Here is a 26,194-nt window from a genome sequence, read left to right as displayed (position 1 = left end):
ATAACGCACGGTTCGCAAACAATACCTTAAGCCCACATCCTATGAAATATTATTCTATTCATTCAAGGTTGAGATACATTTAGATGCCAATTTCCCAGTAATGGCGATGTTTGGATCTATTTTCTCTCAAAAACGAGTTCCACCCATAGCGCCATTTTATGTTCCATAGCAGCTTTGTTGTGAAGAGATGCCTGCTTGAGCCATAAAGCAACATCATTTTAATGCCCGTTACAAATATATATGTTAGGTATTGTAGCGAGATTAGTTGATTGGTTATCACCAAGTTTAACTACTCTGTCCATGCGGGATCTTGACTGAACACTTGTAAGGAATATCAAAGATTAAGTTAGCTTTTTAGCTTGCCTGGCAACGTGTTAGCTTGTCGAAGCCGAAAAAAGACGACTGCTCGTCGCACATTTTTACCTGAAACTGTAATCTACCAGTAGCCACGTTGACGACCACCGTGCAGGACACGAAGACCGAGGAGATGGCGACCTCAGTGGGAAACGTGGCCGACAGCACAGGTTGGTTGATTTTTAGTTAGCTCACGTTAATGTAGCAAGCTGTGAAAACGATATCTCGTGTTACAACGTTAGCTCCCATCGATCGAGCATGATCGATGGGATCATCGATGAGTATGCAGCTAACATTTAAAACAAATAATATAGGAATGTAATAGACTTTCACCATTACATACCTTTGCGCCACATTAGTGAACATTATGAAAATTGAAAATAAGGCCCAGTTCATGCCATTTAATGACAAATAACTACTTCAGGGTCGTGCTACTTGGTAAGGAATGCTAGCACAACGTTAGCTAACTAGCATCAGGTTGTACCAAAGAAAACTCCCATAGTTGTGTTACGAGTGTCGATTTGACGACTACTGTCATGTGTATAAACGTTGCATCATTTTTGCTAACGATTCACAGGTGTATATATAACAATAACGTTGTCGTAAACGGTTTCACACAATGGTGTTGCGGTGTGGCTAAGTTAGCTTAGAATGTTTGCTACCCCCCATGACAGCAAGCTGCTGTCGTATTTTGTTTCCTACTGAATTAAAATGGTTACCATTGTTAATACGTAACCACCGTTAGTTTTTTTATCTGTACAAACTACATTAGCGGCATGACCACTGTTATAATGAGGGTCGTGCAGCCTTCCTGCTGTGCAGACATCACTGCTTGGCGCAAATGCCCAAGGTTAATGACTCCTTTTGCCTTTATAATAACCCTAAAGGTTACCAATACATTGTGTCTTGTATCTGCTTGTGGTTCTTTACCACAAAACGCTGACTTGATTGTTGCATTATGACTGGATGCATTATTTAAAATAAACTATCCGTCCTTCTTGCATACAAGTATTATGACGTAATAGAAGGATGAGCCTGATCTAACGTTACTGCGATCTTTAATGCTCTGCCATTATAGCCTCAGATTGCAGGCGTGTGTTTCCATTATACACCAGTTGGCATATCTGACCCATTAGACTCCTCCACCATTCTGTACACTGAGAAACATACAGGATGTGGTTTAAGCCACACCCTGCACACATTTACCTCGAATGGGACTGCACTGTAGGTCCATCTGACAGTTCCACCTGGTATGGCACACTGCTTTTTGATAAACATTTAAGGAAGAAGATAAGCACAACACTTTTTAAAAATGCAAACCATATACTTGGGAATGAGGGAAAGATAAATGCATACATAATACAAAATATGTCCATATTTACAACCCCAGATTTCCGCTATTTTAGGGCCTTATGGAATTGAAACGTGACTTGACAGTTGTACAATCACGTTTCGATTAATCTTATGAAACATTAAATCCATGGTGTTAATATCTTCTGAGTTTACGTCAATGTATCATTCCCCTCCCTGTTTCTTTTTCTTTTTTCGCCTCATTCACTTATTTTTTTTGTAGAAATTGTAATACGTTTTTCTTTTTTATGGGTGGAAGCCCTTTCTTTCTTATCAGTAAAATAAATTGGTTAGAGAAATAAGTGTACTAGTTTGAAGCGATTCACAAACTCAAATGTTTACACATTTAAACACGGTACAGTGTGTGTGTGAGGATGCATTTATGTTTTCTTAAATGGACACACATTCATATTGTCTTCTGCATAATATGCAAGCTATGCAGTTCTAGGACAACCTTACATATTTTCATATATATAATAAAACAGTTATACTGTAACTTACTTTATTAAAAAATATATATAATAACGACCCCAAGAATTGAAACCGGAATGTAAAATTCCCTATAATATGTCATAATTGCAAAACATGTTATCAGTACTACCTTTTAGCCCCCCTAAATGTATAGCCATATTTTTCCTTTGACAGCATAAGCTTCAAACTCTTTTATTTGTAGTTTTCATTTGTCCTATTTAATTTCCTCCATCATGTCTAACATGTTGTTTTCCCCCCTCCTTGGGATGTGTTGGTGCTCCAGAACCGACAAAACGTATTCTTTCCTTCCAAGGGTTGGCTGAGCTGGCGCACCGGGAGTATCAGTCAGGGGACTTTGAGGCAGCCGAGCGCCACTGCATGCAGCTCTGGAGACAGGAGCCTGATAACACAGGCGTGCTGCTGCTCCTGTCCTCCATCCACTTCCAATGCCGAAGACTCGACAGGTGAGGTGTGGGGGGGCTGACTCAACGCACACAGACCATGTGGCGGGAAGGTGGCCGGGAATAATGGCTCCTCTCACTTTCAGTGCACACAGCTCTCCTAGCGAGTCAAATGCTACAACTGAGCAGCCTTCTGGAAATGCTGTTGCTCTGTATCAAGCTCACTCTTTCCCCTCATGATTCTAACACTGTTTCGGTGGTGGCCCTACCCTTACTTTGCAGGTGCCACGGTGGAGGTTTCGGGTCTTGAGATTTACAGGTTTTAAATGTTTAATCAATTTGTCAAGCCTTTCAATTCGCACAACGCCAGCAGTATACTCCAAATTGATTTCAATGTTGTGGGCATACTACAGTGAAAAATGCACTAAAATGAATCGGAAGCAACAGAAGACAACTCTGAAATGAATACTTTACCAAAGGATAACATTTTGTTGAGTGGTCTTTCATTGTTTAATAAAATCTACATGCAACATTAGTTACTAATGCATGTAACTGCATCAAAGTGCAATAGGCACCACAGGGCTAGACATTAAGGGTAAAATGCCACTGGACCCACCATTGTAACCACTGGCCCGGAGCATTCGTCCAAAGAAAATCGACTTATAATGAAGAAAATTAACACATTTGTTGCAATATAGTAATGTATGCACTAACTACGTTACTACTTGTACTACAACATTTGAATCATCAGTTCTTCCTCATTTTCCTCAATTTTTCATATTTGGTTTATTAAAATAATGATATTGTGGTCATTGTTAAAAAAATTCTGCTATTATTATTATTATTATTAGTAGTAGTATAATGCGCTTTCTGCCTTCCTGTCATCAGGAGTTAGAAATGTAATGGCTATGTAGTAGATTAGAACCTTCATTATCCTAAACTGCTGGGACATTTCCCTAAAGCCAATACCTTTATATTGTCTACTCTTCACTTACTTGTCAGCATAGGTCGGCATTGATGTACAGAGCCGACAGAAGACCTTGTTTATATGGGCATCATATTGAGAGGTGCAGTGACGCGTCCTAAAACCAGCAAGTAAACTGCTGGTTCCCTCGACAAAAAGCAATGGGATTTCTCCACAGGGTTTTGGAAAATAGCTGGAAATAAGGTCTGTGGAAAACAAACCTGTTAGATAAATGCATGTTTTGTTCAGCCGGATAATCTCCACATGTCTACCCTACTTTTATTATTTTCAAATCATTAATCTAATCGATAGATTATAAAAGGGTTTTAGGGCGCGTCACTGCACCACTAGAAGCCAACTCCATCGATCAAGCTGGCTGAAACTTTCAAACAGCTGTTTGCTTTTCACCCAACAACGACAACCGACTCACGGAACGCTATGTTGTAGCGTTGATAAACAAAACAATTTAACTAAATTGCTAGTCAAAATACCAATACCACAGGAAAACATTTTTAAAGCAATATTTTTAGTGGCCCGAGCGGGCAAGTGGAAAGTACGTTATGCTTGCCCGGCGTGTCTAAATAGTGCTTCCGGGCCAGCAGGCCATTTATAATGTTGAGTCCTGCACCACTTATCTTTATTTGGAGTATAATCCACACACAAATAAAGGATTCTCTGAATGGAAATTAAGGAAATGTGTGTCATGTACTAATGTTTTCAATATTTTAGGGATATTATTCTTGATGTGCTGTTAATTTATTTTCCGGATAGTTTGCCGGAAATCAAGTTTCTCCTTTCACCTCCTTCCACCTCGCTGCTGCCTCTGCACAAGGCATTGGGCCAACACTGCCAGCCACTGCCCTCAGGAATGTGACCGTTCTTCATCAATTTTTGCCCTACAGGTCTGCTCATTTCAGCACCTTGGCCATCAAACAGAATCCAATGTTGGCCGAGGCCTACTCCAACCTGGGGAACGTGTACAAGGAGCGTGGTCAGCTGCAGGAGGCCATAGAGCATTATCGCCATGCTCTCAGACTGAAACCAGATTTTATTGATGGATACATCAACTTGGCAGCAGCTTTGGTGGCCGCAGGGGACATGGAGGGAGCAGTGCAGGCTTATGTGTCCGCTCTACAGTACAACCCTGTAAGTGACAGGCCACTCGATGCAGTCATTAAAGGGTAACCTAACACTCTGCTGAAAAAGAGTCTGTTTCTTTTCTGACCACACCTATCACTGCTTAACATTGTTTGGTGTGGCTCGTAATGTCAATTCACAATAGAGTTGTCACAAAGTCCTGGAGCACATCTGTATTATACTGCAGCAAAGTGAAAAGTAAAACCACTTGAGGAAAGACAAGATTTTCACGGCGTGCTAAGTTGCTCTCTTTTTGGCAAAACATGTATCTGCCGTTTTTGTAGAAGAAGATTTTAATGTTTTCTTCTTTTTTCAGGATCTTTATTGTGTGCGCAGTGACTTGGGCAACTTGCTTAAAGCCCTTGGGCGTTTGGAAGAGGCAAAGGTATGTTACAGCGCGTTGGCATTTGTACATAAGTGTTGTTTGTATTTTCTAAAAAAATAAAAAAAAGGTCCCTTTTTTTAATATGGCCATAGATATTATTCCAGTTAACTTTTTTAAAGCCAAATCCAGTCCTTCCTCTTCACCCTCTGTCTAGTGAAGGACAGGACATGGTAGCTTTGGCAGTAAGCTTCTCACACCTAACTTACTAAAAACCTCTAAAGGTATTAGACAGTTAGGGAAGACCTGTAAGAGGCAACCGTTTCTTTCTGTAGTTTTTACACACATTTTCTGTTGATGACTTTTTAGGCAGCTTCATCTACTTTTTTTATATTATCACTTTTGTCCCTACCCTATATCACTCTTAGTCCTGATGTCTTATACTTTACCCCGACCTTTTACCAGAGGTCAGCCCCTCCCCTTTCAGGAAGAAAGGCTGGCATTTCTAAAGTATGAATAATTTGATCTATTTTGTCATTTTTTAACCTCAGCCCATGCATTTTCATATAGATTTTGGAGGGAAAATGCTGGCTCGGTCTTTGAAGAATATATGAACTGATGAGAAGCTAGTTTATCAATGCAATGCAAAAGATAAGATGGTTCCACCCTAACCACTACACTCCAATGTCAAGCTTTTTCTCAGTTTGCTGTCAGTAAAGTTACTGGCAGTGTGGGTTTTTCCCCCCAGTGTTACGCTTCCCCTCTGTCATATATAAGTCTTCTGCTTGTATAAAAGGGCTCCCAGGCTGGGTGGGATGTGGGGATATGGAGTTGTCTCAGTGGTTACAGGCCATCTTATTTCGTGCTAGAGGGGGGTTAAGGAGTGGGGAGGAGCATAAGGGAGTTACAAGCTCCCCTGCTCTGTCGCTCCACCCCCCCGCGCGCTTGCTAAGGATTGGTGGAGTGTGCGCGCTGAGAGTTGCCTTCCTGACCATTTAGCCATGCCCAGTCAGTGCTCAAGCACGCATGCATTAATTCTCCTTTTTGACTATGAAAATAATGACAATTGTACTCATCTGGCTATCTCTTCTGATATCCACTGCTGTTGAATTGTGCGGGGCTCAAATCACAAGTGCCTTAAAATGGTTTAAGTGTTGTCAGGCAGACAGCTCAATATCTGCACTCCACCACCTGCGTCAGATGCTGGTTTAGAAAGACAGGAACGCGCAGCAACAGCGATGACTTCTTTATTTCAGAGCTTTGGAGGCTTCTAGATTCCAATAATTAAACTACAGACCTTTTCCCCCCATTGGCCAGGATTCAAGAAAGCAGGCCAGGACAAAGATTTGCAAATTTTTCATGAAAATGCAAAAAAAACGAGAGACGATGATTAATACTTCTTCCCTTTTGCTTCAAATATGTTATATTATTCCCAAATAAATGGGATCAGTTCATTTGGGCAAGATCAAGCCAGTAACTGCCCTCCTGTAGTTTAATGTACTAAATTGATGGACAGCTGGAAATCTGACCTGACCTAAATTGTACTGATAAACTGGACATATAAAAGCCTTTCTTCCCTCCCCGTTACCCCAAGCATTTTTTTTTGTTTTCTTTGAAATGAAACAGTCATTGCATGAATGAAATCAAAGTATAGGCTGTTTTAGGTTTGTTGTGATTTCGAAGAACCTGTTTTGTTTCCATATACAAAAAAAAAAATGTATTGTTTAAAGACTCTTACTAACGATCCTGTTTTCTGATTTTGTCTCTTTTGGTTTTTCCACAACTGATATTGTTATTTAGAAGGTTTCAGGTGGGTGACACTATTCCTGCGTAGGTGCCTGGCGGAAAGGAACACTAGGGCAGCCTCAGTCCTCCTCTTCTTCCAGCCAGCTGCGGCCACCACTCTGACAAAGTCCAAAAATATGGTAACGGGTTTGTAACTGACAACAAAAGAAAAAAACCACCTCACTTCATGCTCCTCTGTCTTGTGGCTTCCTTTGAAGAGCAAAAGAAAGATGTAGCAAAACAAATTACAGTAAGCATTTCTTACAATATGCTATACTAATTACCCAGCTCTGTATTACTTAAAAAGAAACTAGGCTGTGGAAGCAATAATCGTGAAAAACAAGTAAGAACCCTCTAACTCTTACATGTTGTTTATTTTTCCTATTTTGTTTTGTTTTTTCCTTCTTTATTTGGAGTTGCAGCGTTCTGATGATGCAGATAGTGCGCTGTGAGTTTGCAGTAGCGCAGGGGCCGCGCAGCGATATCCTCCAAGCCACAAAAAGGCGGAAAGCGCAAGCCTGCGACCCAAAACCCCCTACTCCCTTTGGCCTGTTGGTTGCGGACCTCTCCCCACTCCAAACCAGCCTCGCTCCCGAATGCCCCTAAATCTCAGACATTTCTGGATTTAAAAAAACAAAATGTTTTTACTAATTCAATCAAAAATAACTTCAAATTGCTCCCCTGCTTCAGCCACTGGTTGACCCCCCCCCCCCCCCCCCGCCCCTTTCATTCTGAGATACTCTATGGGTGCTGAGTGTGTGCCAGTCTGGTCAGGTGTTCTGCAAGGGGTTGTTGGTCTGTAGCTGGTCATCAGCTAGTGCGGCAGCAAAATGACCATGCAATGTCACGCAAACGGCTTTATATGGTGCATTGTGGTGGCGGTGGCAATAGACACACACCACGCGCTCGCGTTTGTTGCGCTCGCATTACAGGAACCATCACTCGCACGAACTGTCCAGCATCCCAGGTTGTAAGATATCATGCCCACATGAAATATGCAACATGTATGCAGATCATTTTGATATTTATCGCTATGGGTTATAACTAATCAGCCTTGATTGTATTAGGGGGACAACAAAATGATGTGGGGGGCTACTACATCTGCTTAGTATGTGGCCATAACTGAAGTATGCGGGCATACGTGTGGGTGTTGGTTGGATCCGCGCAGCGTAGGAAAAAGCAATGCAGCTTAGCGCGGCAGATTTCAGCGCAAGCGAGCCCATGCTGCAGACTCACTTTTTGCCATGATGGAGAATAGTCACTAATTTTGCTTTCTCTGCCCTTTTTGTTTTTTCTTACTTTTATTCTCAATCTTCTATTCGTTTTTATTTTACAATCCCTTGTCCTCCCCTCTACGCTCTATACCTCTTCCCTTCTACCTCTTCTCCTCCTGTCCTATGGTTTTTTCATTATTATTCCAATGAAGGCATGTTACCTGAAAGCTATTGAGACTCAGCCCAACTTTGCAGTGGCTTGGAGCAACCTGGGCTGTGTGTTCAATGCCCAAGGAGAGATATGGCTGGCCATACATCATTTTGAAAAGGTCAATATCATAACATTTTGTATCATTATTCAATCCTACCGTTTGTATTTGTATATTTCTGTGTTGTCCCATGTTTCTAAGATTGCTTTTTATTTTAGGCAGTGACTCTGGACCCAAATTTCCTTGATGCGTACATCAATTTAGGAAATGTTTTGAAGGAAGCCCGCATCTTTGACAGGTGAGTCTAAAAATATAAATCTTAACATAGTAGATGGTATGATACCCTGTGGAACTTAAAATCATTGAAGAACTACGTCAGCTCAATTACCTCTTTGTCCGTGATCCTATGTTCAGCAAACAGTACTTGAGGCAGAGCTGCCATCATGTTGTTGTTGTTTTATACAGCAATACATTTAACAATGTGCTCCAATAATTCCAACGTTGTTTAAATGGGTGAACACCTATAAACAATTCAACTTTGTAAGAAGTTTTACAAGAAGTTATTAAAATACATTATAACTTCTAATTTTGGAATTTCTAATTCCAGCGAAAGAGTGATCTGTATCTGCATATTGTGTTTCCAGAGCTGTGGCTGGTTACCTGAGAGCCCTGAGTCTCAGCCCCAACCATGCAGTAGTGCATGGTAACCTGGCCTGTGTCTACTACGAGCAAGGCCTCATTGACCTGGCTATTGACACTTACCGTCGTGCTATTGAACTTCAGCCCCACTTCCCCGATGCCTACTGCAATTTGGCAAATGCCCTAAAGGAGAAAGGCAATGTAAGAGAGCGCTTTGTGTTTCCACTGTCAACCCAATCTGAAATGTCGAGATTTCAAAAAGTTGTAATAAAATGAAAGCGAAATGTGTTTAACTTTTTACAATGCCAATGTGTTTCCAGGTGTCTGAAGCAGAAGAGTGCTACAACACAGCCTTGCGTTTGTGTCCAACCCATGCAGACTCTCTTAACAACTTGGCCAATATCAAGCGTGAGCAGGGCAACATTGAGGATGCAGTTCAGCTCTATAGAAAAGCGCTAGAGGTAAGTTAACAGTTAACTCATCTGGTGTGAAAGGTTCAACAAGACCTCTTGCCTTTTGGTAACCCTTTTTGCTTTTTCATCAGGTGTTCCCAGAGTTTGCAGCAGCTCACTCTAACCTTGCCAGTGTCCTGCAGCAGCAGGGCAAACTCCAGGAGGCCCTCATGCACTACAAGGAGGCCATCAGGTTTGTACATCTATAATTGTCTTTTCAAAAGTAAATGGTCCTAAATCAACATTAGACATGATGGAGTGGTTTATACAAGTGTTAAATGCAATTATTTGTTTGGTTTTAGGATCAGCCCCACATTTGCTGATGCCTACTCTAACATGGGCAATACACTGAAGGAGATGCAGGATGTCCAGGGAGCGCTGCAATGCTACACCCGGGCCATCCAGATCAACCCGGCCTTTGCTGATGCTCACAGTAACTTGGCCTCTATTCACAAGGTAGGAATGACTTTAACTTTAACGCGATGTAGAATTGTCACATCGCTTTAGGGCTTTACCCGCCTCTAGGTTGACCGAAAAGATCCATCAGCAATGTCATTTCAATCGTTTTCTCTCAATAATGCTAATGTTTTTGTTTGTACTTTTATGTTCCAACAGTTGGAATTACTCTAAAACAGTGTACAAATGAATGGTTCAATGCTTGTTTCATTTATATATGCAGGATTGTACTTTATTTATTATATCCTGTTAAGTGGATGAAAATGGGTCTCTGGTTAGGGAAGGGAGAAGTCTTCATACAACATTCAATTAATATACTGTATTACCAGCCGTTGTGTATGTGGTATAATGGATTGCCGTTTTTGGTTTTGCAACTTTGTGCATTTTGATCTTATATTTATTTATTTCTCCTGACTAGGATTCTGGAAACATCCCAGAGGCCATTTCATCTTACCGCACAGCGTTGAAACTGAAGCCGGACTTCCCTGATGCATACTGCAACTTGGCACATTGCCTGCAGGTTGGTATATGCCAACAGCTTCTTCAAATATATAAAACACAAGCCAATGTTGAATTAGAAGCTCATGTTCTAACTTCTCTTCCTCCTGTCACCCTCCCAGATTGTGTGTGACTGGACGGACTACGACGAGCGTATGAAGAAGCTTGTTAGCATCGTGGCCGACCAGCTGGATAAGAACCGCTTGCCGTCAGTGCACCCCCACCACAGCATGCTTTACCCACTCTCTCACGGCTTCCGCAAGGCCATCGCTGAACGCCACGGAAACCTTTGCCTGGACAAGGTACACGCACTGATCAAAGCAAGTAAACTTTAATTCTTTTTTGGGGGGGGTGGGGGGGTTGGAAGGTGGCTGGTGATGGCAGTGGCTGTCTGCAGGGATATGGGGAAGGTAAGGGATGGATGGGCAAGTTACTGGATGTATTTGTAGAAAAAGGTGTGAAAGGTGTTAGTGAATGGGTGGCTTGCCGGGCTGGGGTTATTAAGTTGGTTCGATTTTGGATGAATATGTGGTTCAGTCTAAGTCCACCATTGCTACATTCGGTGCAGCTCAGTCAAACTAGAATTGGCTATCCTGCTGAGGGTGTATTCTTACACTATTGCTAATTCCACAGATCAACGCTCTGCACAAACCTGCTTTCGAGCATCCGAAGGATCTGAAGACCAGCGGCGGGCGTCTGCGTGTGGGATACGTCAGCTCTGACTTTGGCAACCACCCCACTTCCCATCTGATGCAGTCCATTCCTGGCATGCACAACCCTGATAAATTTGAGGTTGGTGAACCTTGTTTATTTCAAGAAATTACAAACCTGACTATTCAATTGCATATTCCAATGTAATGTCTTAAGAATCACCAGAGGCCCCACAATACAATATCATCAACATACTTTAGAAACTGTACAATATTATTCCAGTTAACATTTTGAGATATGGTGAGGATTGCAGTAATATATATTTCAATTTACCTTGTTCTACAACTGCAAATTAGTCAGTTGTCAAAAGAAATGTTTCCTACTTTGAATAACCAACTTTCTGCCAATTCCTCTGATCTTATCAAGAAATTAACTCTGCACCATCTAATTGTTACCAAAAAAGTGGAAAAAAATTGTGCAATATCTATGATTTATAGTACAAGAGTTGGCTATACTATTCTCTAGGGATGCTCCGATCGCCAATTTTGGGGCCAATCACCGGAATCAGTATCGGCCGATCGAGTGGGTGGGGCCTATGGGGATCTTCCATTTAAAGTGATGTTTACAACTCAGTTAATGGGGCTCATTCACTGGTGCTTCCACCAACAACAACCAACATAATTATTACATTCAAATGAAGTACATTATTCAAGTTTACATTAACTTTGGATAATAACACGGGAGACATGAGCGGAAGCGCTCTCTTTTCCTCTCTCCCTCCCTCTCCTGACAGCTTGTCAGTATCGTCTCATGAAGCTCACTGATCCAGTGATGAGTGACCCGACAGTGAAGAATAAATATATTTATAACTAGTTTAGCTTGTTCCAGAGGTAGATAAAATAGCAAAGTGCTATGTTGCTCCGCTCACCGGTCCGTCACAGCGGGCGGAGCTGCAGGATTTCTGCTTCACACACGTTGCATACCACTATTTCATTGTCATTTTCGGACACCTTAAAATACTGCCAGACTGGTGAAGCCCTTTTGGCGAGCTTGTTTTGCCGCGCACATAGAAAAGAGTCATTTATTTTACGTCATGTGATCGGCTCTCCCGATCAGCCTTTATGGAGAGCACCGACCGATCGGCAGAGTGAATATCGGCCGATAAGGATCGGCGGCCGATCGATCGGAGCATCCCTACTATTCTCTATTGGTTTATTTTCAATGTACAGACTTACCAACAGGGGTTACCAGGGATGACTGATAGTTTTTTATGTTGATGTTAACTTTCTTTTTTCATTTCCTCTCAAGGTGTTCTGCTATGGGCTCAGCCCCGATGACAGCACCAACTTCCGTGTGAAAGTGGTAGCAGAGGCTCATCATTTCACAGACCTCTCACAGGTAATTCTATAATCTATAGAGGCCTCTTTTAACATGAACTATGTGATTATTTATTTTATTTTCGCTCAAGAAATATTCTCATGTGATGACAAAGTCAAACCAATTTCCCTGAAACTGTTACCTCTTTCCTGCAGATTCCTTGCAATGGCAAGGCAGCTGATCGAATTCACCAGGATGGAGTCCACATTCTGGTCAACATGAACGGATACACCAAGGGAGCCCGAAATGAGCTGTTTGCCCTTCGCCCTGCCCCTATTCAGGTGAGCATAATATGATTTCTGATGACATGGAGTTGTATTTGAAGGTAAAAAAACTGCATCTTCATCGTCATTTTATTCTGATCTCTTAAGACTATGTGGCTGGGTTATCCTGGAACCAGTGGGGCGCCCTTCATGGACTACATCATCTCTGACAAGGAGACGTCACCCTTGGAGGTGGCTGAGCAGTACTCTGAGAAACTGGCCTACATGCCACATACCTTCTTCATAGGGGACCACGCCAACATGTTCCCTCACCTCAAGGTTTGTCCATCCTCACTCTTTTGTTTCTTACTTCAGTGTTCAATGTGTCAGGAAACACTCTAAAATATAATCAGGGTGCTTTTAACATCTGTTTTATTTTTTCTACTCGCAGAAAAAGGCTGTGATAGATTTTAAATCTAATGGCCACATCTTTGACAACCGCATTGTTCTCAATGGTATTGATCTGAAGGCCTACTTGGACAGTCTGCCAGATGTGAAGGTGATAAAGGTGAGTGAAGAGAATTAACTGAAAAAAACAAGTTGTTTTTCTGTGTTAAATAAAACATGCCAATATTAACCTTGTGGTGAAAAATGTCATTTGTGTTGTTAAATGTTATTTAATGATTTGCCATCAAGGATTTCAATTGAAACTGTTCTGCTGATGTTCTCCAGATGAAGTGTGACAACAACCAGGAACCTGCTGGGGAGATAAATGGACAGCTGTCCATGCCCGTCATCCCCATGAACACGGCAGCTGAAGCTATCATCAACATGATCAACCAAGGCCAGATCCAGGTCACAATCAATGGATTCACTGTCAGCAACGGCCTGGCCACCACACAGGTATGTCAAAACGCATCGGTGTTAATTTAAATCTTGAGGGGTATAGCATTGTTTTAAAACGATAAAAAAACAATGCAATGCAAGAGCAGCCACTTAATTAAGCGTCCTGCTTTCCAGATCTTTTCAACAGCTGAGGTTGTAGTCTCTGAGACTGTTTTGCTTAACCTCTCAATCCAGAGGACCCTAATCCGGGTCCTGCGGGTAGTTTTTTTTTCACAAAACTGTGTCTCAGGGCTTCTTAATATTTTAAAAACCTATTAATGTGTCATACTCAGCTAACTGACAATACGAACCATATTTACCGAAACAAAACACAAGTCTCACAAGAAGCGTCTAAATGAGCCCTGAGCGAAAAAATGCTAACGCACTTAGCACAGAACTCAAGGTAAAAATACCCTTATCCGATTAAAGCTGAGATTCTACAGATATTAATTAGTATCTTCACTGCGTGATCAGAACTTGTGACAGGGGAAGCAAACACAGACGTCACAACACGTAGCTTTACGGAGCATTCACGGGAGATCGTCTCACCTTAGTTGTTATTCTGATCAAAAGTCGTGTTCAATGGCATTAAAACGATAAAAACGCTGCTGAAGGTTAATGTCACTTTGAAATGACTACTGATAATCCATCTTCATATTTATGTCAATAACGGATATTTCATATTCGTTGCTACGACAGTGTATGACAGCTTCCGGTTTTGGGCATTCTGACGCATCACTCATTCACCAATGGGTAATGTTTAGATGGATTTGAGGAACTTCCCCTCGATTCTATTGGCTCTAACGGTTAAAAAGAGCTTTCAATCATCAAAATCGAACGAGGGGGGCCAGAGATATGGAAAATGAACCCAAATGACCCCAGAAGTGTTTTTTTTTTCTTTTGTAAATCTCTCTAAAAGGGTCAAACTTCACTTGTTTTGCATCATTCTTGATACAGGGTACTTATTATGTTTGGATTCCTAAAGCTTTTAGTCTCCGATCCCCTCATTCAAGGGTGGTTTTCTCTTAAAGTAATTTATTTTGGAAGGACACTCAAATATAATTTTTTTTTTTTACTATGTTCAATCTGGATTTACTTTCAAATAAAAACATCTATATTGATTCTGACTTCTCTACATCCAACTCACAGATTTATCATTGCTTTGAGAAAAAAGATTATTAATTTACCCCTTTTTTAGAAGTGAAAATATAGTCATTTGTTCTGGGAATGTCATTTTCGAGCCTGAGACCTGAAAAACAGGCTCGGGGCTTAACAGGTTAAAGGTATGATGTCTTTATGAAAGTGAGGTGGAAGTACAGAACAGTTGGTGAGGGAAATGGTGGCATTGTGAAATGAACGATACTGTATTGGCTTTCCAAACAGCATATTGTCATCAGTAGGCCTATTACCAAGTGGCTGAAAAACAGTCACACAATTCTTTGCAATAAAAGCATTTAAGCCTCTCGATGCTCTAAAATACCGTTTTGTTCCCCTTTCTTAGATCAACAACAAAGCTGCCACTGGGGAGGAGGTGCCGCGAACAATCGTTGTGACAACCCGCTCACAGTATGGTCTCCCAGAGGACTCCATCGTGTACTGCAACTTCAACCAGCTCTACAAGATCGATCCCCCTACTCTCCAGATGTGGGCTAATGTAAGTTGGATATACAGTGATGCAAATTAGTCGCTTTTCGGCGCCTCCCGCTTTTTTAACGCTGATTTGGGTGACTTGTGTCATTCGTGGAGAACCGAAGAGTTTTCGTTTGAGGGGGGGGAGTCCGTCCGTCCGACTGACGGACAACTTCTCACTTCAAAAAAGAAAAAGAAATCTAGATCGCAAAATAATTAAACGAGCGAGTGCCTGTTTTTCCTGGCCAAGGACAAGTTCCTTGAACACAACACGAGCGTACGTGTCTTCACATGGTTATGTCTCGTCTGAAAGGAGTGTAGTCACTAGAGTGCTGAGGAGAGCACCGGAACGCCGCTCCAGCTCTTCAAATATTGCAGTACCTATAAGGAGCCATGCCGCAGTGTTTGCGTGGCTGTGTCTTTAGTTGTAAGCACAGTGGCGATCTGTTATTAGCATCTGGTTAGCTAGCTATGCTAACAAATTTAAAGAGCTTTTCTACAAACAGGTGGAAGAGAGCTCTCTCCTGAGAGGCTCAAATAACCTCAGCTCAGTGAGGTTAAGGCACACCTTGATATGATCATTATAGAGACTAAATGAAAAACAGGTATAAAATACTATATGACAGTAACAAAAAAGTTGTTAAAAATAAGAAGAATAGAGTTTAAAAGGGGAGTGATTTGTAAAATATCCCAAAAGAAAAATCTGCTTACAGTTCTGTTTCATATTGGTGTTGAAAGATGTATCCATAGATCTCCTCATGTTGCTCTCAAAGTGCACCAGATTGATGCTTTTAACTTCAATATTTAAAAAAAATCTTCCCGGGGCAACATGCCCCCGGACCCCCCTAGAGGAGGTTAGGTCCACCCCCTACTTAAATCATGTTCACATGGATAGGATACTAAATACATTTGCACACATCTTGTGTCCATATCTTTCTGTTTTGGTGGTCATGCCACACCTTGCACGCATGCGCGAGTCATGGTAAGATATCTGCTTGTTCTTTGCACAGCATGAAAGAAAGGCCAAATGAATGGGCTGTGATTTTAGTTTTTTAAAGTTTTTTTAATAACTTAAAGATCCCATTTCATGGCCATTTCCACTGATCATAATTCCATTGTTGAGGTCAACTAGAATAGATTTATATTGTGCAATTTTCCAAACTCACATTGGTTTCTCATACAGCATCTCTGTAAACTACGTGTATTCACTGAATTTCACTCTCTGCCTTTAACGGCTCGTTGTAGCTCCAATAGCTCCAGCCCCACCCTCCCTGTGAGCACAGTGTGCTCTCATTGGTCGGGACGTTGTGAATCGCGCTGAGCTCCGTGGAGGTGTTGTTTCCTTGTTTAGCGATACAAAACGAAACACAGCAAAACTCACCCTGAGCACACACAAAGTCACAGCCGAAGTAAAAACAATAAGTGTAGCTTGATATTGAGTAAGAAAAAGGTTGATAAACGCTGTGAGAATGGATCTGCAGAGAGAATTTCGCCGCGATCCCAACTGTCTGTTATCAGCCTGCAGCCAGGGAGGAGAGATCAGCAGAGCTGCCTGCACTGAGTGTGTGTGTGAGGTAGTCAGTGGATTGGTCAATTTGGACCAATCAGCGGGGGCTTAACGTAACGGCTCCGTAGACTTAACGTAACGGCTCCACGGATTGGTCCATTTGGTTCCGGGTAACGCATGACATCATGAGTTACCCGGAAGAATCAATGGACAGTGACGTATCTCCAACGAGGCGTTTTGGGGACGCTGTTAGAGTTTTACTCCCTACAGGGTATACTTTGAGGGTTTTGACTCTGCAGACCGTTTACATGCATAAAAGCCTTCATAACACACAAGGGGATGGGTAATAACCGGAAAAGCATGACATGGGACCTTTTAACATCTCTGTCTCCAATTGATCTGAGTATATTATAAAGAATAGCCAGTTAATTGAAGCATTATAGCACAGGCCTTTGTCAGATGTTATATTACGCTGTTTTGTTTCTGCTTCGAATAGTTCTCTCTTTTTTCACCATACCTGTGTTTGCATCACTGGATATACTTGGTTATAGCAACTGCTTTTAAAGTGTTCCTTTAAAGATCTTGAAGTGTTTAAGATCTGCTTTTAAACTCCTCACTCCCTGCAGATCCTGAAGCGTGTGAGCAACAGTGTGCTGTGGCTTCTTCGCTTCCCTGCTGTCGGCGAGCCCAACATCCAGCAGTACGCCCAGAACATGGGTCTGCCTGCCTCTCGCATCATCTTCTCTCCTGTGGCCCCCAAAGAGGAACATGTGAGAAGGGGCCAGCTGGCTGATGTGTGCCTGGACACTCCTCTGTGCAACGGTCACACCACAGGCATGGACGTTCTCTGGGCTGGAACGCCCATGGTCACCATGCCAGGTGAGGAATAGAGGGCACCATTGGCCTCAAACGAGTGCAACCATTGGCTGTTAATTATAATTATAATTAATCATTATTAATATGTATTGAGTAATTGAATATGAACCATTTTTTTTGTATATTTAACTAGTAGTCCTGCAAAGATTTTTTGATATTTGCCAGCTATTAAATTGATTGCCCTGAATTTTCAAAGAAGTCCTTTTTTAAGAAAAAAGTCAAACACTTGATTCCAGCTTATTAAATGTGAATATTTCCTGTTTTCCCAAAAAAGATTATGTAAATCATCTCGGCCTTTATGAAAAACGTATCAATGTTTTTTGCCATTTTCTGACATTTTATAGCTTTTACAGAAACAACTTGCAGAGGAATCGTGGACATTCCTTATAGTCAAATAACTGCTTATTGGAAAACACATTTTAAGTGCAGGCTGATTTTAATTTTTAACCTTCTTTGTGTAGGTGAGACCCTTGCCTCCCGTGTGGCTGCCTCACAGCTCAGCTGCCTGGGCTGCCCTGAGCTCATAGCCCACAGTCGCCAGGAGTATGAGGACATAGCAGTGAAACTCGGCTCTGACATGGAATAGTAAGTAGCAGTTCAATCTGTTCTTTAAAAAAAAAACATTATTTTTAATAATCTGAAAACTGACAAGTAATCGTTTCCTCTTTCAGCTTGAAGATGGTCAGAGCTCGTGTCTGGAAGCAGCGAATCTGCAGCCCTCTTTTCAACACCAAGCAGTACACAATGGACCTGGAGAAGCTTTATCTGCAGATGTGGGAGCACCATAGCAATGGCAAAAAGCCAGAACCCCTGGTCAAAATCCATTCAGTAGAGACCAGTGAGAATGCCTAAACTGGAAGCATGCTGATTTATTTTTCCTTGTACCCTTACCATGTCCAGCCCTCCATGTTTTAAAAAAAAAAAACATTGTCTGCACCCTTGTTTGGAATGGTCAGTGTCCACTCCTGCCCTCTCCCTCAATGATTGTCTCCATTGCTCTCATTCACTTTTAATGGGACTCTTCTTTGTAAAGGAGCCCAAAGATGTACACCTTTTTTCCCCATCACATCTGTTGTTACATCACACATCTGCATTTCCTGAGCCAGATGCAGCCTGAGACTTTTAGGCACCTCTTCTGAGACTCTTGTCCTAAAACACAGTATATTTGATGAGCATGAGGATTGTGAATGCCCTGCTACCCCTCCAGTCCTTGGATCAGTGGATTTGTGTTGGATCAGTGGATTTGTGTTCTGTCCGTGTGAGTACAGGACTAACTGCAGCTTGTGGAGAGAAGCCGTCATTACTTGTTGATCTATTTATAAATGGATTATGATTGTTGTGTTTTAAAAGGATAATGTTGCCCCATGGAAATTTTAACTCTGACTTAAGTTTCATCAGCTTTAACATGCAATTGTAAAACTTGGATTGCAACTGCTCTTCAGTTTGTATAAAGCTGTTATTAAATTACTGCATTGAATATATGTGCTAGTTTTTAAGGAATATGGTCTTGACAGACACTTTACCCCCCCCCCCCCCCCCCGACACACATACACACAAAATGCCAACTTTTATTAATTTAGTCAATCAAAGAATATGTTCAGTGGCTGTGCTGTTTGATGTCACAATATGTTTAAGAAGATTGAACAAAGATGGTCAAAGGCGCTTCAACTCATTGGAAAGGCCCTAAATGTCAGTTTTTTTGAGTTGTTCACAAATTGATATTTTTTTTTAACTCAAACCAGGAACGGCATTGGTAAGTATTTTCTAAGGGGTTTTTGTTTTTGTATTGTCCGTTACTGTATGCTGTCAATGATGCCGCGAGGTTATAAATATAATACGAAAAATAAAGAGATGGCAAAACTCTGTACTGTCTGTTGTACTCGGTTGTATTTATTGGAATAAACAATGAAAAGTAAATAACCCTTTCCTTGAATATATGATTACTGTGTCACAAGTGGCAGCATTGTTAAATTAAAAATTCATTAACATTTTGCCCTTTTCTTTGGTATATTTAAAGAAAAGTTGTCTAATATGCTCTGGTTATTAAACCTGTTCCCAAACAAGTGTTCTTCAAGGATTTTTTTTTTTTTTTTAACCATGTTGGGGGAATAGAAAAGGCTACAGATGGAGCATTATTTGATATATTTTGACTTATCTAGATCTAGCAAACCACAATACCAAAGATATGAGTAAAACACTAGTGTTCAAATTGTGCTCAGTTTTTAAATATTCAGAGCTCCTTGGGTTGTGTTGTTCATTAAATGTTGAAGTACCTAATCGTTTATTGAGTTTACAGATTACAATAAACACTACAAATATTTTAGGAATTTCTGTTTCAAGATATACCTTAGAATTAAATGGAAGTACTGCAAGTGTATAAACCGTGACCATATGTGGGACAAGTACCTCGTATTTGAAATAATAAATAAAACAAATCCTTTTCATATGATAAGCGATTGATGGTGGGTTGGGAGGCTGTGGCTCAGCGGTTAGTGTGCTGGACTTCGAATCGGGGTAGCAAGTTCGAGTCCCACTCTTTATATATACAGTCTATGGTCCCACTGCAGTCGGCATGTCGTTGTGTCCCTGGGCAAGACACTTCGCCCCAAATTGCTCCTGTGGGGATTGTCCACAGTACTGAATGTATGTAAGTCGCTTTAGATAAAAGCGTCTAACAAATGACATGTAATGTTATGTACAGAATGTCACGTGCCATATGGAGCGCGCTCCGGTTGGTTGAACGGCTGCTGACTACTTCCGGTCTTTCGTGGCACACAATTTGAATTTGCCTTCGCTTTGCTTCATCTGCCAACTCTGCGTCTTATTTACAACAATAGCAGGAGCAGCGAATTCGGTAATCATACCTTATGTCAAATACATTTTTAATTACCATTATAATAAATGTTCTACTGAGGTTTAAGCTAACTTAGGGGAAATACGGAAATATTGCTCCACTTTTTGCTCCACTTTTTGCTCCACATGTATCGTGAGTCCAAACAGTATGTTAGCTAGCACGTTGCTAACGGTCACTATTGTTTCTAGCAACAGTAAACGCATGTATGGAACCTCTTGTTAATGTCTTGCATTATTTAAAACAAGTAGCTGGTTCAATGAAAATCATGTATTATACCATCTCATATAGCCTATTGTGAGCATACAGGTTTTGCGTTAGGGTTGGACTTTAAATGTTAAATGTCGTGTTGGTTTGTGTACCTTTTTCACAGAGCAGAGGAAACGATGAATAATGAGACTCGCACATTGTTTGAGAGAGTTGCGAAAAAGATGGGCTGGGATGATGAGGGAGGACTGGACACAGCAGAAAAAAAGGTTTGTCTTTATCTTAAAATGTAACAAAAAGATCAGTAGACATAAAAACAAGTAATTTTAAGCAAAAATGCCATGTATTAGTTGTTTCCATATTCTTAAATGTATCTAATAATCAAGCCTTCATCATCAATTATAAAAATAATCAGCCCTATTTTGTGCATCTTAAGATAGATAGATATATAGGTACTTTTATTGATCCAAATTTGGGAAATGTTTGGGTTGCAGCGGCATAAAAAACAAAGGCAATGTACATGAGAGAAATTAAGACACTAGAAAAATAAAAAGTCAAAACTATTTCTGAAATAGAAATGAAATGAAAAGCATTAAAAAGTTAAATGGAAATACAAATTTCCAGTAACAAATATAATGCAGGATATTATTGTGCAAGAAATTGATTATTCAATATTAAATTGAATATAAATGTATAATGTACAGTGGGAGTTTAATTCCAATTTACAAGAGAAGCTATGGAGCAGAGAGTTCTCTTTCGGACAGAGGTGAATTGTTGTACAGTGTTAAATGGTAACGCCAATCCGTCTGTCTTTGTTATTTCCAGCTGATAAGAGCAATTGGCAAGACTCGTCATCCTGCTACAAGCAGTTTTGGATCTCTGGCTCCAACAGCCTCTCCGGTCCAGCTGGCCCTCTGCAACAGTGAAGATGATCCAGAGAAGGAGAACCAGTACTCTAAGGGCAACGATTACAGAAACAAGTATTTGATCGAGTCCAGTGATGACGACTTCGATCAATGTGAGTGGGTTTAACTGTATACATTTGCATATCGATCATTTGTATGATTCTGTTTGCAAATACAATAATATGTTTATTTGACCTTTTTTGCCTTAGTTCTTGTGGAAAGAGCTACGCCACAAGCAAAACCTTCCTCGCTAAAATTATGTAGTGCTGTAAAGAAAGACAGGTATGGAAATACTTGCACTGTCAACGTTTCATGAAGCAACAGCACTGTGTTGTTTCTTGTTTCAATCTCATATGTCTCATCAAAGTTTTGATCATTTTAGTTTCAGGTTCTAAATCATCTTTGTTGTTTTTAGTTCAATTGTCCTTGTAGTGAGCTCAGACGATGACGGCGGTTTCGAAACATGTAAGTGGTCTTGTCTGCTTCTGTAACCCTTGACAATAAGTGAAACACATTCTAACATCAGTGTTATACCATATTTGTTTGTTACATTATTATATTGTCTGTTTAATTTTCCTCTCCTTTATCCCAATGTTGGATAATGAAGTTCTGCAAAGACTGAAAACCCCAAAAGCCAAGCCAAAGACAATTGCAGAGAGTGGGAGTGAAGATAGGTGAGTGTTTCATGTATTTTTACTTAATAATGAATAGTTTTCTCTTAAATGCTTTGTCGGTGTCTGTAAACTTTGTTTTGAAAAATCTATTTTACTTTTTGTTTCTTTTTAAGCCTCAAAAACTTCATAGTGGATAACCTCTCATCAGATGATGACTTTATTCAGCCCAAATCATCTGTTAAAGGTAACTTTGAATGAACTTCTCACAACTGACTGTTATATATATTTTTTAAAGGCAATGCAAAATGTGATGTTTTTCTCCTCTGTTTTGCAGTGCCTAAGAAGAGCTATACTCCAGCAGTCCTCCACCCACTGAGGAGGCCGCTGTCTCAGTGGGCCTCCCCAGTCTTTGTGAGTGACAGTGATGATGATGAGGAAAATATTGTGGTCAAGAGCACTTGGAAGAATCGTCACTCAAAACCTAACCCCACACCAAAGGCTGACCAGAAAGAATCTCTGCGGTTTGATGAAGACGACAGTTCCCCATTCCTGCGTCCCCCTCCCATCCATTCTCCTTTTTTTCTTCTTCCCCACAAAACTCAAACATCACTGGCCTCTACGAAACGCACTCTCTCAGCCCCTCCCAAGATGGATGATTCGTCCAGTTCTGAAGAGGAGTTCATATCCCTACTGGAGAGACTGAAAAAGAAAAACAAGTTCCCTGGCAAATCCTTCTCACCAAGAAGAACTAATGGTACAGGTTGTTTTCAGATTGTTGCATCTGAACAGTCTCTAGCTCTTGTTTTGATTGTAGTTTTGAGGCTGATATCAATTGTTTTGTTCTTAAATATAGAAAGCAACAAAGAACCTCCTGTGCCAGCCCCTTCTGTAAAGGGATTCTCAACACCAGTCTCCAAACCATTAATGGAAACACCTCTGCAGACAAAGACATCAGGAAAACCCGCCATTTTGAAGCCCATGGTTAGTCAGACTGAGCCTAGACACAGACCCACTAGCAGGTACGTCTGTTGACCAGTTTGTATCTTGATTGTCACTCCCTTAATTTGTCTTTTAGTTAACCCTGTCCTTTCCTCTTCTAGGGTAGCGCTGTGTAGGACACCAGGGTGTTTCCTACAGACCTTATCAAACCCTGGCTCCAGCTATGGCCGCAATTTTAAGCAGAATAAGGAAGAACTCACCAGTAGACTTTACCTGCTGTACAATTCCAGTGTATTTGACACTAAGGTGATTAAGAATGTCATTGTTGTTGCATACTATTTAACATTGTTTAGGTTGCTTCTTTAACATGTGGTTGATATTGTCTTTACTTGTTTGGCTTGACTTCTAGCTCCCCGTCAATATGTCAGTGACTTGGAATAAGAAGTTGCGTAAAACTGCCGGTTACTGCATCACGGGGCAGGAGCGAGGTGGAGGGAACCGCTACGCCCGCATTGAACTGTCAGAAAAAGTCTGTGATTCTGCAGGTAATGCTTTAGTAAAACACTTTAAAGTAATCAATTGTGTCTTTGTCTTAATGTAAATACGTGAAAACATCTTCCATGCACAGTATCATTTTCATTTATGTTAGTTTGATCAAATCTCCCGACCGCATTCTCACTTTCCACCCGTCTAGATCGCCTCAGGGACACGCTGATCCATGAGATGTGTCACGCTGCAACCTGGCTGATTAACGGTGTGAGGGACGGGCATGGAAACTTCTGGAAGCTGTATGCTCGCAAGTCCACAGTGGCCCACCCTGAGCTGCCCATGGTCACTCGCTGTCACAGTTATGACATCAAGTACAAGTTCCATTACCAGTGCACCCGCTGCAAGAATATGTACGTACAACCTATTTTCAGACTGATTGAAATCATTAAACTCATGACGTTCTTTACTTTTTTCACCTTGCATTTTCAACTGTTCTTATTTTATGATGATTCTTCACAGGATCGGACGTCACTCCAAGTCTCTGGACACTCAGAAGTTTGCGTGTGCCCTCTGCACGGGACAGCTCGTCTTACTGACGTCGGCCAAGCAGCGTCCTCCCACACCTTTTGCCAAATTCGTCAAAGAGAACTTTGGGACCGTGCGACAGGAGCTCACGGGACAAAGTCATGGCGAAGTGATGCGCAAACTTAGTGTTGACTTTGCTTCGACTAAACTCAGTCAGAGCTAAGACCTCACTGCTCGTTGTACTGTCATCTACAGACTGAGCCTCACAACAACAGGACGATGAAATACCTCAGTCAACTGAGTGAGCAGCTGTGACTATTTATATTGTGTTTTTTTTCTCTCTCAATGTTCATGAAATCTTCTATTCATCACATTGGAAGGTATACCTCCTGTTATCACTGATATAAACTGGAGATCAGTTTCTTAAATAATTGCGTTTCTGCAGGACGGTGAAATCTATTTTTGTTGCATTTTTTAAACAATTGACCAGTTTCATCTTTCTGTTTATTAATTTGATCAATAAAGTTGAAATGTGTTACCGTTCATGAAATGGCCAATTGACATCTTTCCGACATTTCATTTGAGTTCTTATAATTAATCAGCATGTAATAGGTTTTAGAAGTTCCTTTTACAAACATACATTATTGAAATACCTATGTGTAGATCCCTGGTTTTACAGTGTTCATTACTAGCACATAGGAGTCAATTTACTTCCTAAATAACATATCTTAAAGGGACCACTCCTGCAACTGTTATCCCGATAAGAAACCCTAGCTGTTGACACATCACTGCCCATAGGGAAGAGGTTTTAGGTATGGAGTCTGACACGCTGACATGGGGAAGCTGAGTAAATGGACAGCCCAGCACATGACATAAAGAAGTAATCTCAATCAGCCATCAGAATGAAATTGACTTCTGACATGGTGCACCACGTTGGGTTAATAATACTCTAGAGAGGAGAGCATCTTTGGATCTGAGGTGACTATTAACATATCCTTTTCCCAAAGGTACAAGTGGCTTTTCAAGCTCCAGCTATTTGTGTTTTCTTTTTGGACTATCTGGAAGGCAGATCAGAGGGGCCTGTATTTCATGGATTTCCACTGCAATGTGACCTTACTAAAGGCACCGACACAGATTCATTCAATACGGTCAGCATGTGTGTGAGCTGCACCTTGAACACCATACTCTGCGTTCCTTTACTCCTGGTCATCCCGCGCTCCCCATCTCTCCTCAGACAGGCTCGCTTCCCGCTCCTCACACACAGGTATGTCAGTAGGTCACTACTGATTTACTTTGAACTGCACGACCTTTCTCAAAATCTGTGATCCTTATAAGATGCCCTTTGAGATAAAAGAACACCCTTATTACCATTTCAGCAGCTCCTCTGGACAATCAAAGCTGTTGTTCTGAGATCAAGAGAAAGTATGCCAGTGACCCACTGTGATCTTCTGAGCTGCTCACCAGTCATTGCTTATTGGTTTGTAAAAAATTGATTTATATTTATTCGATTTATATTTGGTCTATAAAATGACTTGTTCTCCAGTCTGTGCTACAGAAGAGGTCACATCTCCTTTTGATTGAACATCACCTGGAAAGGACGACTCTTTCTCCTTTGGATATAGGTTGCGGTCGAATAGTCTTTAAGGATAGAGAGGTTCCTTACTGAGTGAAATGAGCCAAGATAAAAGCCAATCCATTCCTCTAAATGGAGAAGCAGCATTCAGTTATTATGCTCCAAATATCTGGAACAAACTCCCAGAAACCTGCAGGTCCGCTGCAACTCCGACTACTTTTAAATCCAGGCTGAAGACTTTTCTTTTTACCGCTGCTTTTAATTGAACTATTCACATCTTAAACTGCATTGCAAGTTTTATTCATGTCTTTTTTCTTTTAGTATTTATTTTATCATCTTTGTTTTTTGACTGTTTTTAAATGCCATTTTCTTTATGTCTTTCATTTTTGGAAAGCACTTTGAATTGCCTTTTGTTGAAATGTGCTATATAAATAAACTTGCCTTGCCTCTAAATGCTAAGAAAAGGTGCTTCAATATAAGCTCCTTTCACATCTTTCCTTGACCTCATGGTGTTTTTCATCAAGGTCAAGAAAAAGTGGTTGGCATATTACATGCTTTATTTGTTTTAGGATTCAGCTGCAGCCATCACTCAGGTTTAAAATCTATTGATCTGTGTAAATATCACTTCTTGAGCTTTACCAAAGCCAGTCTCTCTTGAACACATCGAATGGTATCTTAAAATGTACAGTCTTTGTAGCGCTCAAAAAGCTC

General features: G+C 41.0%; 2 protein-coding genes across 7 annotated transcripts; both read left to right on the top strand.

The window, feature by feature from the left end:
- Positions 1 to 159: 159 nt before the first annotated feature.
- On the top strand, positions 160 to 19,245 carry LOC307031714 (UDP-N-acetylglucosamine--peptide N-acetylglucosaminyltransferase 110 kDa subunit). Of its 5 annotated transcripts, none has more exons than XM_079669038.1 (22): positions 160 to 524; positions 2,459 to 2,639; positions 4,443 to 4,686; positions 4,994 to 5,062; positions 8,211 to 8,327; positions 8,426 to 8,505; positions 8,852 to 9,047; positions 9,167 to 9,307; positions 9,391 to 9,491; positions 9,601 to 9,754; positions 10,173 to 10,274; positions 10,375 to 10,554; positions 10,886 to 11,044; positions 12,212 to 12,301; positions 12,436 to 12,561; positions 12,652 to 12,822; positions 12,935 to 13,051; positions 13,216 to 13,386; positions 14,870 to 15,022; positions 17,131 to 17,383; positions 17,842 to 17,965; positions 18,052 to 19,245. In XM_079669038.1, the coding sequence occupies exons 1-22, from the start codon at positions 488 to 490 to the stop codon at positions 18,230 to 18,232; spliced, it is 3,147 nt and encodes a 1,048-aa protein (XP_079525164.1). In that variant the 5' UTR covers positions 160 to 487; the 3' UTR covers positions 18,233 to 19,245. The 5 variants fall into 5 exon arrangements, with proteins under 5 accessions (XP_079525164.1, XP_079525166.1, XP_079525165.1 ...); XM_079669040.1 differs by having other exon boundaries at positions 161 to 524; positions 2,489 to 2,639; XM_079669039.1 differs by having other exon boundaries at positions 161 to 524; positions 2,489 to 2,639; positions 10,375 to 10,572.
- Positions 19,246 to 20,085: 840 nt separating this feature from the next.
- Positions 20,086 to 24,475, top strand: gcna (germ cell nuclear acidic peptidase). Of its 2 annotated transcripts, none has more exons than XM_079672137.1 (13): positions 20,086 to 20,234; positions 20,610 to 20,707; positions 21,264 to 21,456; positions 21,553 to 21,625; positions 21,759 to 21,808; positions 21,951 to 22,017; positions 22,131 to 22,201; positions 22,292 to 22,711; positions 22,811 to 22,976; positions 23,058 to 23,202; positions 23,306 to 23,441; positions 23,591 to 23,795; positions 23,905 to 24,475. In XM_079672137.1, the coding sequence occupies exons 2-13, from the start codon at positions 20,618 to 20,620 to the stop codon at positions 24,131 to 24,133; spliced, it is 1,845 nt and encodes a 614-aa protein (XP_079528263.1). In that variant the 5' UTR covers positions 20,086 to 20,234; positions 20,610 to 20,617; the 3' UTR covers positions 24,134 to 24,475. The 2 variants fall into 2 exon arrangements, with proteins under 2 accessions (XP_079528263.1, XP_079528264.1); XM_079672138.1 differs by having other exon boundaries at positions 20,605 to 20,707.
- Positions 24,476 to 26,194: the final 1,719 nt, after the last annotated feature.

Source organism: Notothenia rossii, assembly GCF_949606895.1.
Source record: "Notothenia rossii genome assembly, chromosome: 3".
Classification (NCBI taxonomy): domain Eukaryota; kingdom Metazoa; phylum Chordata; class Actinopteri; order Perciformes; family Nototheniidae; genus Notothenia; species Notothenia rossii.
This window is presented reverse-complemented; position numbering and strand designations above follow the sequence as displayed.

Excerpts from the sequence above, each read along its gene's own strand:
- LOC307031714 (XM_079669037.1), top strand. The coding sequence starts at position 488 with ATGGCGACCTCAGTGGGAAACGTGGCCGACAGCACAG. Across the intron at positions 525-2,458 it reads AAACGTGGCCGACAGCACAG|AACCGACAAAACGTATTCTT; the intron begins GTTGGTTGATTT and ends TTGGTGCTCCAG. Across the intron at positions 17,966-18,051 it reads CTCGGCTCTGACATGGAATA|CTTGAAGATGGTCAGAGCTC; the intron begins GTAAGTAGCAGT and ends TTCCTCTTTCAG.
- gcna (XM_079672137.1), top strand. The coding sequence starts at position 20,618 with ATGAATAATGAGACTCGCACATTGTTTGAGAGAGTTGCGAAAAAGATG. Across the intron at positions 22,202-22,291 it reads GCCCAAATCATCTGTTAAAG|TGCCTAAGAAGAGCTATACT; the intron begins GTAACTTTGAAT and ends TCTGTTTTGCAG. Across the intron at positions 23,796-23,904 it reads TGCACCCGCTGCAAGAATAT|GATCGGACGTCACTCCAAGT; the intron begins GTACGTACAACC and ends GATTCTTCACAG.